This window comes from Globicephala melas, chromosome 14 (genome assembly GCF_963455315.2).
Source record: "Globicephala melas chromosome 14, mGloMel1.2, whole genome shotgun sequence".
NCBI lineage: Eukaryota > Metazoa > Chordata > Mammalia > Artiodactyla > Delphinidae > Globicephala > Globicephala melas.
Genome location: NC_083327.1, coordinates 34,390,694 through 34,408,746, shown reverse-complemented (window position 1 = coordinate 34,408,746; position 18,053 = coordinate 34,390,694). Strand labels below are relative to the sequence as shown.

The 18,053-nt window shown below is 36.5% G+C and overlaps 1 protein-coding gene across 2 annotated transcripts; it reads right to left on the bottom strand.

Annotated features, from left to right (window-relative positions):
- Nucleotides 1-8,474: 8,474 nt before the first annotated feature.
- LOC115866993 (vasculin-like) lies at nt 8,475-12,090 on the bottom strand. Of its 2 annotated transcripts, none has more exons than XM_030882953.2 (2): nt 10,390-12,090; nt 8,475-9,748 (listed from the first exon to the last, which is right to left on the bottom strand). In XM_030882953.2, the coding sequence occupies exons 1-2, from the start codon at nt 10,925-10,927 to the stop codon at nt 8,805-8,807; spliced, it is 1,482 nt and encodes a 493-aa protein (XP_030738813.1). In that variant the 5' UTR covers nt 10,928-12,090; the 3' UTR covers nt 8,475-8,804. The 2 variants fall into 2 exon arrangements, with proteins under 2 accessions (XP_030738813.1, XP_030738814.1); XM_030882954.2 differs by having other exon boundaries at nt 10,450-12,090.
- Between the last annotated feature and the right edge of the window lie 5,963 nt (nt 12,091-18,053).

Below are 18,053 nucleotides of genomic sequence, written 5' to 3'. Positions count from 1 at the left end.
CGGTGCCTATCTCCGAGCTTTTTATTCATAGCAAGGCTAGGATTACAGCGTTGGAAGGGAGAAGCCTTCCATACTCAGCCATAATATCTATCATCAAAGTGATATAATTCCTACATATAAAACGTCTTGTATATAAATATACACTCAGAAATTACACCCACATCCAGAACGGTTACTACTTAAATTCTTGTTTTTAAAGCAATTTTACTTACAAAAACCTCAAAAATCATAAGTAATCCCACTGTTGAATGAATATATAAATAGTAAAAAGATATCATCTCCTTCCCTACCCATACTCCCAGAGTAAACACAGTTAAAAGTTGGGAGCACATCCTACACTAAAACTTTAGTTGGAGCCAGTTACCTTCTGTGCATTGAAATATAACTGAGGTCCAAGAGCCTTGGAAGTGGCAGTTGCTGGAATCACACTGTCTCGTTTACACTCCATAGATGAGTGGCTAAACAAATTTGGAATCAGGTGTTTTGGAACTTTCTGCACTGAATACATTAAAGAGCCCATAATATAGAGATAAGAAAAGTAAGCAGATGGAACCCAGTGCTGGGAGAGTCATACCAATTAGTCATTTCTACCTGTGGTACTTATTGCCAACTGTACTTTGTTTCCCTTTCAGTTGACCTTTGAGTTTTAAAATTCCTATCTATTCTACCCTACTACAGCTCTTTTAGTGTGACATGCTGATTTATTGGCTGCTCTGGCTGTCAACTCTTTTCTGTTTTCACCATATTATCTTTCCTAATTGGACATCTCCCCAGTGTGTACTGGACAGGATACCTGCCACATTCGCATGCTCTTTTTCTAACAGTTCCCACCTAGAGTCCTCTTTAAAGGATTTCTTCCACATAACTAATCACATACTGCTGATTCCTAATTTTGGGTTCAAGGGTTGGCACGTGCCCCCAGGTAGCCTATCGATTGGAGAGTACCTTACAAGGTGGTCTTTCAAGACACTGCCTACAGCGGAATGATGTGGATTCACTGGAGCATCAGACCTCCTCTCCCATAAAGCTGAACTAGAGAAACAAGGTGGTAGTGTTATAAATGAGATAGCAGAAAAAAGAAAAGCACACATTCCAAAATAGCTGAGATGTATAAAGACTGAGTTCTAGAGTGAATTTCATCAGACTGCTGTTGCTGGAGGATTACAAGGTTATCTAGTTGTCAGACTTCTATGCCTGTTTGTAACCTTATATCCGAGTTCCATTACTTGATGTAACTTAGGTGAGTCTCTCCACTGAAACCAAAAATAAATGTAGTACTCCTACCTCACCTGGTAATTGACCTCTTCAACCTTGTTCCTGGGTAACTTGTATGGGATAGAAAAAATGTATAAATTAACCCTGCCATTCAGCACTCTGTGATCTGTACCCACAGGTACTTCTACCTATGTCTATTTTAGGATCTAATAAGAATGGTCTCCAGGACTTTAATAGATTGTAGTATAAGTAAAGTTACAATATATCATGTTTCATTAACAGACATGCGCCACAGTGAACGTCCCCAAGATGTGCAAGAGAAAGGCTGACAATTGCTCTTGTGTACAGCATTCAGATTTGTGGTTTGGTATAGCTACTTCTGAATTTTAGTTTTATCTTGAAAGTTAAGCTTGGGAATGAAGAGCTTAATGGTATGTTATAATGATTTTGGATTAATAGAAAATGTGAAGTAAATTTTGGCTGTCAGATGAGTAACCTAAAATCTCTAGCTACAGAGAGATTTCAGATTCTGAGTAATCTGCCTAGACAAGAGTAATTATAGGAAGTGAATGCTAACTTTTCCAATGTTTAGTTTGAAATTTGATAACTAAAAGTGAATATTTTTTACTCAGATGCACCATTTTAAGTAATACACTCCACCAAGAGACATGGCTTCACATCCAAATATTCAGCTGCCTTGTAAATATTCTTTTTCTTCTTGTGATGAAGACTTTTAAGATCTACTCTGTTAGCGACTTTCAAATATATTCAGTACAGTATTATTATTATTATTATTATTATTATTGCGGTACGCGGGCCTCTCACTGCTGTGGCCTCTCCCGTTGCGGAGCACAGGCTCCGGACGCGCAGGCTCAGCGGCCATGGCTCACGGGCCTAGTCTAGCGGCTCCGCGGCATGTGGGATCTTCCCGGATCGGGGCACGAATCACGCGTGTCGCCTGCATCGGCAGGCGGACTCTCAACCACCGCGCCATCAGGGAAGCCCAGTACAGTATTATTAACTGTAGTTGCCATGGACATCACATCCCCATGACTTATTTATTTTATAACTGGAATTTTGTACCTTTTTACCCCCTTCACCCATTTCGCCCACCCATACGCCTCCACCCCCAGCCTCTGGCAACCATCAATCTGATCTCTGTATCCATGAGCTTGGTACTATTTGTTTTTTAGTTTACACAGGTAAGTGAGTCATATGTAGGTTATTTGTCTTTCTTTTTCAGATTTATTTCACTTAGCATAATGCCCTCAAGATCCATTCTTGTTGTTACAAATGGCAAGATTTCCTTGTTTTTATGGCTGAATAATATTCCATTTAAATATAAATATATATCACATTTTATTTATCCACTTACCTGTCAAAAGACACTTACATTGTTTCCATATCTTATCTATTATAACTAGTGCTGCCATAAACATGGAGGTGCATATATCTTTTCAAGTTACTGTTTTTGTTTTCTTTGTATGAGTATGCAGAGGTGGAATTGCTGGGTCATATGGTAGTTGTATTATTATTTTTTTGAGTTGGATCCATGCTGTTTTCCATAGTGGCTGCACCAATGTATATTCCAGACAATGCACAAGGATTTCCTTTTCTCTACATCCTTGCCAATGCTTGCTGTCTTTTGCCATTTTGAGAATAGCTATTCCAACAGTTGTGAAGTGATATCTCATTGTGGTTTTTGTTTGCATTTCCTTAATGATTAGTGACGTTGAGTACCTTTTCATGTACCCATTGGCTGTCTGCATGTCCTCTTTGGAAAAATGTCTATTCAGATTCTTTTAATCAGGTTTTTAATCAGATTGTTTGGTGTTTTGCTATTGAGTTGTGTGAGTTTTTAAATATATTTTTGGATATTAACCCCTATCAGATGTACAGTTTGCAAATATTTTCTCCCATTCAGTAGATTGCCTTTTCATTTTGTTGATGGTTTCCTCTACTGTGCTGGAGCTTTTTAACTTGATATAGTCCCACGTGTTTATTTTTTCTTTTGTTGCCTTTGCTTTTGGTGCCAAATCTGAAAAATCATCACCAAGGCCTAACAAGGAGCTTATTGCACATGTTTTTTTCTAGGAGTTTTATGGTTTCAGGTCTTACATTCAAGTCTTAAATCCATTTTTAAGTTAGTTTTTGTGTATGTTATAAGACAGTTGTCTAGTTTCATTCTTTTGCTTATTTCTGTCCAGTTTTCCCAACACCATTTATTGAGGAGACTGTTGTTTATTCTTGGTTCTCCATTGTATATTCTTGGCTCCTTTGTTATAAATTAATTTCCCATATATGCATGGGCTTATTTCTGGCCAACTCTGTGATTCTATGGTGACTTCTCATCATACAACCCAGCAGAACTGGCTTGAGTCTGTTTGGCCTAGGGGTGAGCCAGTCTCAGCCCATCTTTAGGAGTCTGGATAAGAGACTGACCGGGCTTGGTGGTCAAAGCTATGGAACGTGAAATGTAGGATTATAGGAGCCATGATTCCAGTCCTACAGAAGAAACTAGTCTGAACAATTCAAGCAAATATTCAGAGACTGGGTGAAATATGTAGAAACTGAGTTCTGTTGGTGTTTGAATTCTTGGTCCCTGTTGTCCCTGTGGTAATATCATGCTATGGTTTGATTTTCTGAGTTGATGTGTTCTCCTTTTCCTTAAGGTAATTCAAATTAGATTTTTGTTACCAATCTGATTAATATAGATGTCAAAATTAAAAGGATTATTTAACCCAAAGCAGGGTTCACAACATGAAAATTATGAGAGAAGATTGGAAATAAATGTCTGGCCCACTTACAGAGATTTAGTTCTTCTACAAAGAGGTGGGGATGTGCTAGATTAAGCTTTTTTAAAAAAAATCATATTTATGAAATTTTGTTGAGGCTTCTATTTGAAGTCTGATTAAAATAAACAGGGCAAGAAAGAAATGATCATCTGTAAACTGAGCCAGAGAGTGATTTATAAGTGTGGGACCAAGCCTGAACCATCACAGGGACCAAGCCTGAACCATAGCAAGCGAATCTTATTAAAATTTCAGAATCGTGGTGAGAGTTTGTTTGCACTAATATAGTATTAAACTAAGAAGATATAAGCATGCTTTCCTTTCATCTCTCAGAATTTCTGTATGCTCACTGAGGATGTTCTGTTACAAAGAATGAGACAAATTTAAGTCAAAATGCCACTCTTTTATTAACTAGGTTGATTCTTAGCTATTATGAGTCTACCTGGTAAGGAGAGTCTGTCCATTCCAAATCCAAACTGTGATATGTTTGCCCTAGCAATGCTACAGGAGTGAGTCACTGGGTTGTGGCTTTATAAACACTGTACAGATTCCTCGAATTTCTTGTTAACTGCCCTGACACTGGTCCATTGCCTATATTTCGGCTTGAGGAATTTTTAAGAAATATAAATCTTATTTTTAACATTGCCCTGTTTAAATGTAGTCAATGAATATCATTAGTCCTCAAGATAAAGTACAAACCATTAGCAGAAATTACAGTATTTCTGGTTTCCATTTCGATATTACTTTCTTTAGGGAACTTTCTTTAGCTTCCAATGCTGGACTGGATATTGTCTCCCTTCATTGTGAGCTTATCTCCAAATAAATACTCTGATTGTCATACTTCCTGTAATCAATCATAATTTCCTAATAGCTCCATGTAACCCTGCTAGAATAGAGATCTTTGAAACTGGAGATTTTTTTTTTTATTACTGTATTTACCATTTGTCTAGAACAGTGCCTGAAACAAATATAATACATACAAAAGTATTTCTTTAATAATTAATAGTTTAAAATCACATATTTAGCTTAAATGTAAAAAGCGTGGTTAGGCTACCAAATGATATATTCAAGTTTTCTCTTGCTTTCAAGCCTTAAGATGTCTAATTAATATAACTCTCCTATATTGTATAAGGAATTGATAGTAATCTGGTAAAAAATATCAGAAAACTGGTTAGGGAAGTTAAAATTCTCTGTGGATCTTGTCTTGAAATTCTAATCTCTTCTGAAGTGATATAACTATTATATTGCCAGTGAATTAAAAGAGATCATTCCATAAACTTAACTTAAGGTTACTGCCTAATGCATAAAGTTTAACTTTTTACTTCCCCAGGTGAGGGTGAAATGATATGATTACAGTTCATCTGAAATCTAAAATTGGCTCAAACCAGTGTGATCTCTTTAAAATGATAAAAGGAAAATGATGTAATGTTTTGTATGTCACATTTAATTCTGCTCTAGTCTTTAGAGTGACCGATCTTGTGAGTTTATGTTTGAAGTTTTACAAAAGGAAATGGAGCGTTGAATGGGCTATATCCAGTCAATTTCGTTAATCAAATGAGCGAAAAAGAGTTTAAATCTAACAAAAATTATATATTCTTCATATTTCACTATAAAATGGAGCAGTAAAACTCTCAAAAATATGCATGATTATTGCTGGTGATTTGAAATAATGTGGAAAATAACCCAATTTTCTGTTTTGATGTTGCACCTGAAATAATAAATGCAAAATAATGTGAATAACAGGTCAAATCAACTGTTTACACCCACTTTGAAAAATTGATATCTATTCATGGCACTAATATGTACAATAGTATTAAATGAGGATCTGCTAGTAACAGAATTTTTTGAAATTAAAAATGTAAAACCCAATTCAAGTAAGGGTAGAATTTCTGTCTTTTCCTTTAATCATTAAATTTGAGTCAAATTAAGAATCATATAATTTTTGATATTATTCTCCAATTTTATATATGAAGTACCAAATGCCACATTTCTACCTTATTTATTTAACAATTTTTGATTCTCAGGAGTTGATTTATTGATCAATAAAAATGACTTCATGCAATATGAAATATAGAGAGTGGAATTTCTGAGAAAATTCTGACCTTAGTTAACTAATATGCTCTAAATATCTGTGGGAGCAGTGGGGTTGGTTAATGGTTTTTCCTGAGCAATTTCTATAAGAAAAAAACTTTAAATGCTTTTTATTTACTTTTGGTAGGTGGGTAGGAAGAGGAGCAGTGACTATAAGCGCTGAAAATATGAAAATGCAGAGCATAAAACAATGAATGAAAGCAGTTCCTTGAGCATGAAAGAATCCATTTTATTCCAAATTAGCCCTTTAGTTATTTCTTAACTATATTTGTAAGTAAAATTTTTTTCAGTCGTTTAATTAAGGTAACTGGAGATTCACATGTGATTGTAAGAAGTAATACAAAGAGAGTTCCCTTGTATACTTTGCCCAGTTTCCCCCAGTGGTAACATTTTGCCCAATTAAAGTACAATGTCACAATCAGAATATTGACATAAATACAGTCCTGGAATTTTTATAAAAGCCTGGAATGTAATGGTTTTATTTTGGCAATTTATTTTCCTTTTCATATAGTTTCCTGCTGTGGACCAATATTATAACTGAAGTTAAATAGTGTTTATAAAAAATCAATGTAATTCATAACTTGTAATCATTTTATTCATTCAAAGAATATTTTACATATACATATATATATACATATACATATACATATATATATATGTATATGTGTATATATATATGTATATGTATATATATATATATTGGGCTGGCCAAAATATTCGTTTGGGTTTGTCATGTTATGGGAAAACCCAAAGGAACTTTTTGGCCAACTATATATATATATATATATATATATATATATATATATAAAAAATATATTTAGTTGGTTTCTAATGCCACTTGATAAACATACAATTGGCTTGGTGCCATATTTAACATACAGAGTGGAGGGAGACGGCAAGACATGTCATCCATGCTGAAGATGGCATACAACATACAGAGAGCAGTATTCAAGATACAGAGAAAGGAATATTTGACAGAGATGATAATCTACTGTGCCTGTCTGCCAGACATCAGTTACAACCCCAGGGCAGATAGACCCAAAATACACGCTTTGATAATTGTGATAATTGGGGCATTTCTTCATATTTATGAGGATCATTTTGGACTTTGAGAACCCAGCCAGCTGCTCACAGGCACCTTTGTGTTTGTCAAGTTGGAGCCTGTGTTATTCTTCTCAAAAGTTCTCCTTGCTTAGTAGTGCAGTGTCAGTCTTCTTTTTATTTAAAATGTTTTCATTAATTTATTTTGTTTTTCCTTTTTTCTTTTGCATTATAACTTTAAATGCATATATTTATATATGATTTATTGTTTTCTATTATAATGTTGCATAATATTCATTCTAGTGGTAATTACATTTTTTAACTTTGATAATTCATCTTATGTGGGTTTTCTTTCATAATGAATTACTCTGTCAGGACTATTCTTGACCAGAGTCAAAGGGTCCAAAGATAAGTGCTCAGGATATTTCTTGCAATGGGTTTAGATAACTTTCAGTAGACCTTCCACATGAATCTAATATTTAATGAATAATTTCCTTTACTCTTACATAGGAAATATTGCTGCCACTATGGCCCTCATAGTTTTCTTGGTGAGGTAAAGAAGCAGCCAGTGACATGGCACATGGCTTTTGAAGAATTATCAATCCTTAAGACATTATTCATCTTTGAGCAATATTGTCGATGTTGAAGATAGAGCAGCTACAGGTCCTATCATCCTCTCACACCTTGTTGCATTTTATTACAAGAAGTAGGGGGAAAAGAGTATGTATAATTATAGGTTTACATTCTCCAAGTACAGAATTGAATCCATGAAAACTATCAAAACATATTTTCTGCATCATTTCTTTTACACAAAGTGATGCCAAGTAGCAAACCGTTACACAGACATTTTGGGGGTAACAGTAATTTACAATATAATAATATTAATGTTCTTTAATTATGTCTAAGAGAATAGAAAATTAGGATAACTTAGGTTCAATATTAGGATATCTTATAATATCTAAGATCTAGGGCATTCCTGAAAAGTGGAGAGCCGGTAGAAATTGGATAAAAGAATGAAGCCAAGGCTTCCCTGGTGGCGTAGTGGTTGAGAGGCCCGTGTACCGCAAAAAAAAAACAACAACAAAAGAATGAAGCCATAGACCAAAATGTGGAATAGTGCTGTTGCTAACTCTTACTATATAGTCTTCTGCACAGGAGCTGGGGGCCTCCAGGACACCTACCTCTGCCCAGCACCACCAGCAGGGTGGGGGTGGAAGGACCTCAGCAGATCAGCCAGAGGGGTGGAATGCTCCCACGCTGTGCATTCTTTCCACACCCACGTCCTGGCCCAGGCAGAGGCAGCTATATTTTCTTTTTTTTTTTTTTTTTTTTGCAAAACATTACACAATTTTTTTATTATTAAATGAGAAAATCTCATTTGTTACATCGTCACATTGCTAGTCAGAGAAATGCTGCAGTGATGAAGAAAGTCAATGTTGGATCAACCAGAGTCCTCATTTCTACAACATTCATTTAACAAAGAAATAATGTTCAACACAGCCCAACACAACATTCTTGGTTTTCTTCATATTGAAGTTCCCCAAAAAAATCATCTTCTAATGGGGTATTTTACTACATAAATTATAGTTCTTCATTTTTACAATTCACCCCAAACTGTATGAGAGATGTATCACACTAAAATTTCTAAAGCTGTTAGGAAATCCTTCACACATCGTCGTCATCTGATGTGTCACTGCTACTTGTCTCTGTGTCATCATTCTCAATAGTGGGTTTGAAAGTGCTGTTTTTCCAGGGTCCAAACTTGAAGTCACAGATCAGGCCATTTTTCAAAATACCATTTTTCCTCAGACCGTTCTTCTGTAACTGTTCACTAATAACCTGGAATTCTCTCATTTCATCCTCAGTTAAGGGAGCACATGTTTCATCATTTTCACTGTCTTCTTGCCAGCCCATCTCCTTTAACAATCTGTGTTCTGCTTCAAGTGAACTAGAAAGAACATCAGTTTGTGGGAAGGTTGAAGACCGAATGATCTGTTGGGAAATTACCGAGGCATTGCCATTCTCTTGTGGAATTTCATTTTCATCAAAGTTTCGGTTTATATCCCTTTCTTGGTGAGTACTATTGCTGTTATGCAAATTAAATGAGTCGTCATCCTTTTCTGAGCCCGCATGGCTTTCATCTTCATGTTCCTCTTCTACTCTGTCCCTTTTCAATGCTTTCAAAAATTCACTCTTCTTATCAGTGCGCATACGTGTCAGTTTGGTTAGACGAGGCTGCTGATTAAGTTTGTCAACAGGTGAAGAGGAATTTGAGCGATTACACTCTTTCACTGAAGTTGTTGATGGACTAAAATTCTTGGCAGTTGATTTAAAAGTATTAAAGTTTCCGACACCATATGTAGACTCATGAGGGAAAGAAGTCCCAACTTTATTTTCTTTAGTTTGGCTTTTCCACTGTGTAGGTTTTGTAGGTGGAGCAGCAGGTTTAGGGACTAAGCCTTTATAAACACTTGGACCAGTCCCATTCTTAACTGGCTGTGACTGAAGCTTTCCTACTACTGGGAATCCAGATAGCTGTAAGTCTTTTGTATTACCTTTCTTAATGACCAGCATCCTTTGAGTTCTAGATTTAGGATTCGGGGGATATTCTGGAAGGAAGTAGCACTAGAAAAGTTCTACTGAAGTCCTTCCTAAAATTCTCTCATGTCTTCCTGAGGAACATAGCTATTTTAAATGTTGCAATGGGGAAAACAATATTTGGGAACCCAGGGGGTAAAGTAAGAAAGGAATAGTGAAGTGTGATACAATGAAAGTTTCATTGTATTCCTATGGGAAGTACTGGGAATTTAACAATTAATCAAGCCACAATTAACCATTTTCTTTTTTCTAATGCAGACACACTTTTTAGTTTACCTAAGACACAGTAAAGAGTACATCCTCCTTTTAAACATCTTTTCAACTAGTGCCCAAAATCCTTTGACCAACCCTGAAACAGGAGAACCAAAATCTTTATATTAATACATTTTATTCTCAATATTTTCAAAGATGTATTTGCCTTTAAATCATTTCTAAAATTATTATATTAACCAAGGATCAGTACCAATAGTATCGATAGGTAGTTTTATATGACAAATGCTCACTAACATTCTTGATTTTTTATTTACTTTCATTTTAATCAAATCCAAATTATTCCTAATTTCTTAGAGATTTTATTTAACACCTTCCAGGTGGTTCTATATTCTTATGCAATCAGCTGTTCCCAGAAAAACTGAATAATAAGGAAACATACCTAAGAGAGGAGCTTGGGAGATTTTTTTGGTTGGGTATGTGTGTGTCTGGGCGTGTAGGCCCCATACACCTGCAGCTAAAGATTTATTCTGATTTGGTTCTCTCTCATACTCAGGATTTAAAGATGGAAAATCCTCAGCCTCAAACTGTTTGCGTTCTCTCTTGTCTGCTTTCCTCCCCGTTTCACTGTCAGGTATGCTGTTTTCATGTAGGCCCTGGCTTTTTCCAGAATGAAAAATACTGCTACGAGAACGGGAACTTCCACCATGGTATCCCCCTCGATGATTTATGTTTTCAGTACCATTTCTTCCATGTGTACGCCATCCATTTTTTTCTTTCCTTCCAAAGTTACCTCCATTAGGACGTCCAATTCCAGAATCAAAGCCATCTGAAGAGTTGTGTCGTCGACGATTCACATCATAACGATTTTCTGTCCATGAAAAGTTTTCAGAATGCTTTTCAAAATTCAGTGACGACTTTGTTGATGATGGTGGGGTAGGAAAATTAAGCCAGGCTGGAGCAAAGTCATGCTGCGCCATTTAGGTCCAGTCTCTCCAACTCAGCGAAACAAGGCTTCAACACCTCATGGCAAGTCCCATACGGTACTTACAAATTCCAACAGGACTGCACAGGAAGGTGTTGGGTTTTTCTCTGTAATCTTTATGTTTTCCAGTTTGTTTTTTTATTTTGTATCCTCTGAAATAAAATCCAAGTTCTTTGAAGATACTTAACCTATGGCTACTTGACATAGAGTTACTTCAGTCAGCTACCCATACTTCTGTTTTAAAGTTTTCATATGGTTATCTCCAGAATTAGCCAAGTTCCTTGGATTTAAGATTTTAAAGTCTTCTTTATTATTCCATGTACTTGTCACTGTTGTACTTATCCACTCCAGATGAAATATCCAATTTACGAGCCAAAAAGCAAAAACAAAAAGAAAATTTCACATCTGAAGAGCATTCCTAAACATCAGCATAAACAGAGACACACAGCTATCTCAATACTACCGTGCTGCTGGGAAACTGCAACATCTTAAATTTCCATGTAAATAAAAGATAAAAGCAAAAAAACTGTATTCGTTCAATGTCTTCATTTAGAAAAGCTGTCCCATTGTGACATGAAAAGGGCTGAGGTCAAAAATTCCTAAAACTTTAAATAAAGGTAAAAATAAACTGCCATGAAACTTCAGCAATATTTAAACAGTAATTTGAAACTGCAGAGAAATTACTCAGTACACAAATCAAACATATCTTACAGTTCTGGCTGAAGAACACCAACAAGAGGGGAGGGATTGGGGGGCGGGGGAGGGCAAAAATACTACCAGCTGAAATACTTTAACCAGTTATATAATCCGTTTGAACCAAAATACTGAAGAAATGCCTGGGTCTCTTTAAAGCTTGTAGAATTGTTCACTACTACCAATTCACTTCAGAGATGATTCTTGCCAATTTTAATAAACTTCTGGGGCAAAATTATCCAGAAACATTGTAATTCCAAAATGGCCACTTGAAATATCCGGGGCCTTTTACACAAAACCTAGAAGATGATCTTCATATCTGAGTAATTCAATCACCTTCTGCGACACCAAAGGTGCCCCTGGCCTGGGGGTGCCGCTGCGCTCGATCCCAGGAGGAGGTTTTCGGTACTTTGAATAATCCCCTTTTGCCGCTTTTCCCTCCCCCACAACCAGTCTCAGTCCCAAAATGGCCAGAGGCAGCTATATTTTCTTCCTCCAGAAGTGAGTAGTAAGTTTGAGAACTTGGGCACAGAGGTAGGGCAGAACCCTTGATAACTGGAAATAGCCTGGAGCAATGCTGCCTTCAGACATAACAGGAACAGTAACCACCAACCAATAACAATACATACGAAGGTAGACACGCAACACAGAATCAATAAGTATTTGCAGAAATACAGTACCACTAAAGACACACAGAAAACTGAACACCAAACTTAAAGCGGAGGGAACCATAGTTAACGGAGAAAAAAAAAAAGGTAAAATTTACAAAAAGGATTGTCTGTATGTATTGTAATACACATGAGACTGTATCATACCAACAAAAAATAAAGCTGCAACACAGATAATGTAAATGAACACTTGGACAACAAGGTTTAAAAAGAAATCAAACAGAAGAGCTCAAAATGTGAGCTAAAAATCAAACAGGAATAAGAGGAGGAGTGAATTCATGAGACTGCATGGTCAAGCTGAAGAATATTTCTGGAATGCAGGAAGTATGTTTCAAAGCACAGAGGGAAGAGACCTAGAGAATGGGTATAGAATATGTAAGATCTGTCTAATGGAACAGAAAAATAATATGAGAGTAAAACACATACATGTGTGTACGTACATAATGAAATTTCAAGACACTAAAAATATAGAGAAAACCCAAAAACATTCCTTAGAAGAAATATCAGATCCTCCACAAAAGAAAAAGAATCACCATAACCTCAAACATTTGACAATACTATCTTGAAGGAGGTAATAGAAAATTATATAAAATTTCTGACTATTTGGAATCTAGGATTCTATACTTAACTAAATTATATCCACTCTGTAGGAAAAATAGAAGTACTTTCACATATGAAAGTTTATATTTTGATGGACTCTGCACATTTATTATGGATAAAACCTCTGAAATATTTCCTAAAGGTATGAAGGAAGACAATAGAGCGGAAGACAATATGAATCTAAGAGGAATAATTGAGAACCAGTAATTATTTGTAAAATATTAGTAAACTTATCATGAATATAGAATATTTAGACATATTAAAAAGTATAGTGGGGGCTTCCCTGGTGGCGCAGTGGTTGAGAGTCTGCCTGCCGATGCAGGGGACACGGGTTCGTGCCCCGGTCTGGGAAGATCCCACATGCCGTGGAGCAGCTAGGCCCGTGAGCCATGGCCGCTGAGCCTGCGCGTCCGGAGCCTGTGCTCCGCAACGGGAGAGACCACAACAGTGAGAGGCCCGCGTACTGCAAAAAAAAAAAAAATAAATAATAAGTATAGTGGTAAAAAACACAGGCATTGACCCAAACTGACCACTGGAATCCCAGCTTTACCACTAATTAGCTGTATTACATTGGACCTATTTCTTAACTTCTTTCTGATTCACTGTCTTTATTTATAAAATGGAGAAAACTAATATAGTCACCTCATGAGAATATTGTATTAAATGAGTACTTGTTAAATGCTGAAAACAATGCCTAGCAAATGATAAGCACTCAATAAATGTTAACTATGGTTATTTTTAGTGTAAAAATTAATAGTTTTGAACTAAAATTGCAGGTATTGTGGGGTTTATTTGGGACATGGAATGACTTTTTTGATGTTTTTATTTTGATATAATAGGTGACATGGATGCCAGTTGACTTTTGTCATTGCTAGAAATATATCCATTTAGGAATGTGTGTTCAAAATGTAGTCAGAGTTAGTTTCTGCTTTTTGCAACCAAAGAACCTGGTGCAATTTTCTCCTTGTCTGTCCCCAGAATTATCCTTCCCTTTGTTGTCCATTCTGCAGTCAACTGTAAGTTTCTTGGGGGAAATTAGTGACTTCCTGTAAAGCATATCATACTTCTGTGTGTTTGTGTGGGAAAAAATTGTATTCTTTTGGGAAAGTTAATTTAGTATTGATTTCTTTTCTAAGTCACAATATTCAATTTATTAAAATAAATGAAGTGACATTAAGGGGGATGAGACATTTATTTTTACATAAGAAAACATGGCTTTAAAAGACTGAGACTCCTAGAATTTTACTTTATAAGTCTCTACAAATTTATTTTTCTATAATCTAAAATGCAAAATCCTTAGCATAACACATAAAATCCTTAATTCAGCCATTACCTAAATTCCTAGCATTCTCTGCTGTCCTTCCCTTGTAAATTTCAATAAGAAATTACATTAACCTGCCTTGTCATCTTGCCTTTTTGCCTTTGCTCAATACCCTCATTCTGTCTAAAAAGCCCACTCCTTTCCAAGTAGAAACAAAAAATGTGTGTATATGTGTGTATGCATATTTATGTATGTATACATATATAGACAGTAAAAAGTTATACTTGCATGAATGAAGGAGCAAAACTGCCGTCTTCTCTAAGATATCTTACTAGATTCCCCACTATCAGGAACCAGAAATAAATATATGGACTTTGGTAGTGGAAGGAGGGAAGGGATCAGGATTTATAAATTGGACACTGCGCACTCCCTCCCCAAACTAATTAACAGGCATTGTATATGAATGAGCTCAAGACTTCACTGACCAGATCTGGGGGTGTCATGCATATAGATGGTCTCTTAGAGCCTGGACCATGTAATACAAAAGACTATTTTTCATTTACACATTACCCTCTTTCTCCCTTTATCATTGTGCTTTAGTCCTTTAACTCCTTCTCTTTACTTACCTGCTCATTCTCCATTTCTCTCTTCCAGGTAAGGGACTTTTCCCCAGAAATTGATAATTGCCTGGTCTGCCCTTAGGACTTAAGAACATTATGGACTCAAGCATGGGTTATGAGTATAGGCATTTCCTGCTTTTCAGGTTCCAGTTTCTGTTTATTCCCAGGGTCTTAACAGTGATACGTCTAACATTGAAAGAGTTAATCTCCAACAGTCCATTTTAGGACCATACATGAGATAAGCATTCCCCCTGCATGTGTAAGACTCAGTCCTTCAAATTTTTAAAAAACGTCCCACTCATTTCTGATTTTGAGTTCCCTTGTAAATTATTTTTCTCAGCTTGTGGTTGAGAAATGCTGTCTTTAATCATCTCTCCCTTCCCCATTTCCAAGTTTCACGCCACATAATATTTTGCTTCAGAACTGGACAGTGACAAGAAAGTGTTCTTCTTTAGTTATTTTTTCTACCTGGGAGTTATTAATTTCCTTCCTTCTTTTTTCCTTTTATTTATGCTTATTTTCCATTCAACTTAATTTTATTACATATTAAAGTTCTGGATTTCATTTAAGAACGTTGGAGTTACTTGTTAAAAATATGTATTCCATCTGCTCTATTGGCTTCAAAGCTTGTTTAGTATATTTTTAAAGTTTCTATAACAGCTCTTCCTTTCTAACATAATGAAAGGAAAAGAGTAGACCTTAATATCCTCCTGTAACTTAAGAAGGCAAAACAGTCTGCCTTTTTGGTACTATACGCCAACAGTCTCTGTGGAGGTTTGGAGGGGAGAAGAGCTCCCTTCCAACTGTTTCTGAGGGTGCACACAGCCTTAGAGAATCACAAGGATGCTGGCACAGCCGTTCACCAGTCTGAATGGCAGTTGAGATGGAATTTCCTATGACTCCAAGCTACAGCACAGAAAAATCAGTCCCATGATTGAGTGGTGTGAGGGCAGATCAGGTGGGGCATCATGCTACCCAGCTCCATCTCTCTTTGGCTCTTCCTGGCTGAGCGACATTTCCAGGATGCGTGACAGGCAGCTTCTGCCTCATGCTACAGGGAACATATGTCCTCTGAGACAGAAGACATGTCTGAGAGGTTTGGCTTTATCAGAATGACCTTCACACTGAAGAACTGAATTAGAAAATGATACCTACTTAGTGCAAAAAAAAAAATTGGTGGCTATTTCTGCTTTAATAAAAATAAAAGGCAAATGGAAGAGAAGCACTTATTGCAAATCTGTTGTTTCAGTTAGAACTGGAAACACTGGCTGACTCATGAAGTGATTATTTTATGCTAGCGGTGGATCTGAAGTCGTATACATTTCAAACATTTGTCATGCTCTTCAGTTATTATCCTGTCAGTGTACTCAGCACCTTAAAAACAAATGGGCGTCAGGAAAGCAATTAGAAATGTAGTATGTATTATTCTATACTATGCTTCGTTTTCATTTCTTTTTTATTTGTTTATATGGTAGAATAAGTGCATAGCCTCTCAAATGCCGATCTGCTGCACAAATGATGTAAGTAGTGGATTTTTCTTTGAGGTAGTACCACTGTGATTGGTGGTTTTATTTTAACACATATTTTCCGATCACTTTGACTTGGGCACTGATGGAGATGGCTCTGGGCAAGCATGCACTCTCCCTTACTCGTTGGCAGGGCAAACGGAGGTGGAGATTTAACATCAGGGTCTTAAATAAGGAAAAGAGTACTTTTTAAGGGGAAAGTTGGGCAGAGAGAAGAACTTTTTAGAAAAAGTGACAAAACTCGCTGTCCCCATTTCCTTATTCCTTATCCCTGGCTTCAAGGCAGGATCATTTTGGACTGCATATTTCTTTCAAAATGGACATTCTTAAGACCATTTAACCTAGTTATCGGCCTTGAGATTAAGTGTGGGTTGGGGGGCACTGCATAGAATGGTCTCCAGGCAGCATTTAACCGAGTGAGCATTTAACCAGCCCACACACTGGGAACTGGGAGTTGGCCCTCTCGGTGATCCTTCTTTTTTTTTTTTTTTTTGCGGTACTCGGGCCTCTCACTGTTGTGGCCTCTTCCATCGCGGAGCACAGGCTCCGGACGCGCAGGCTCAGCGGCCATGGCTCACGGGCCCAGCCGCTCCGCGGCATGTGGCATCTTCCCGGACCGGGGCACGAACCCGCGTCCCCTGCATCAGCAGGCGGACTCTCAACCACTGCGCCACCAGGGAAGCCCTGGGTGAATATTTTAATATTGTGTTTCATAAATGAGGTTTCTGACTAATGAATTGCCTAATTTTTTTTAAAAAGTAAATCTATTGTAGGAAAACCACTATGCTTTATGCTCTCCATTTCATTTTGATTAAAAGTACTATTACAGTTAAAAAAAGGAAATTTTATTGATAGCTTGATAAAGAGCTCTTTAAAAGCATATTTTAAAACTTCTCTGAAAATTAGTACATTCTTATTTTTATAATGGTTGGTTTCCTATCTACTAGACTGCTTTTTAAGTACCACAGAAAAGGATTAGTTCCTCATGCGTTCAGACACCATCATGTCTTAGAAAGTACAGTTCGAGATGGGGCTGATTAATACTTTAAATGACAGAAATGAAACCGTTTCATACAATGATCTTACATGGCTCTCTTCCATTACTGTTTTAGTTTTCCAATTGTTTGTTTCCTTTATATTCTCATTTTCAACTTCTAAACAAGTACCACCTTTGGGCCTTGTGCAACTTGTTCTTCTGTTTCCATATCATGAGGCAAAGCTGGAATAAACCCTATACTAAAATTTGAATAAGCTTCTTGTTTTGGTCCATTTAGCCCCATCTTTCTGATAATTATTGTTAATGCCTTACATATTTCATCCTTCGTAAGTCTAACTATATATAACTTGCCAGTTAGTATTTTTCCTTTTTTTACATTGTTAAATTTTATTATCGTTTTTTATTGAACTGTCGTTGATGTACATTAGTATGTTAGTTTTGGGTGTACTACATAATTTGACATTTGTGTATATGATGAAATAATCACCATGCTAAGTCTAGGAACCATCTGTCCCCAAACAAGGTTATTACAATATTATTGACCATATTCCTTATGCTGTATATTATATCCCCATGACTTACTTATTATATAACTGGAGGTTTTGTTCCTCTTAATCCCCTTCATCTATTTCCCCCAACTTCCCACCCCCCTTCCCTCTGGCAGCCAACTCTGTATCTATGAGTCTTTCCTTTTTTTCTGTTTTGTTTTTTGGATTCCACATATAAGTGAGATCACGTGTATTTGTCTTTGTCTGA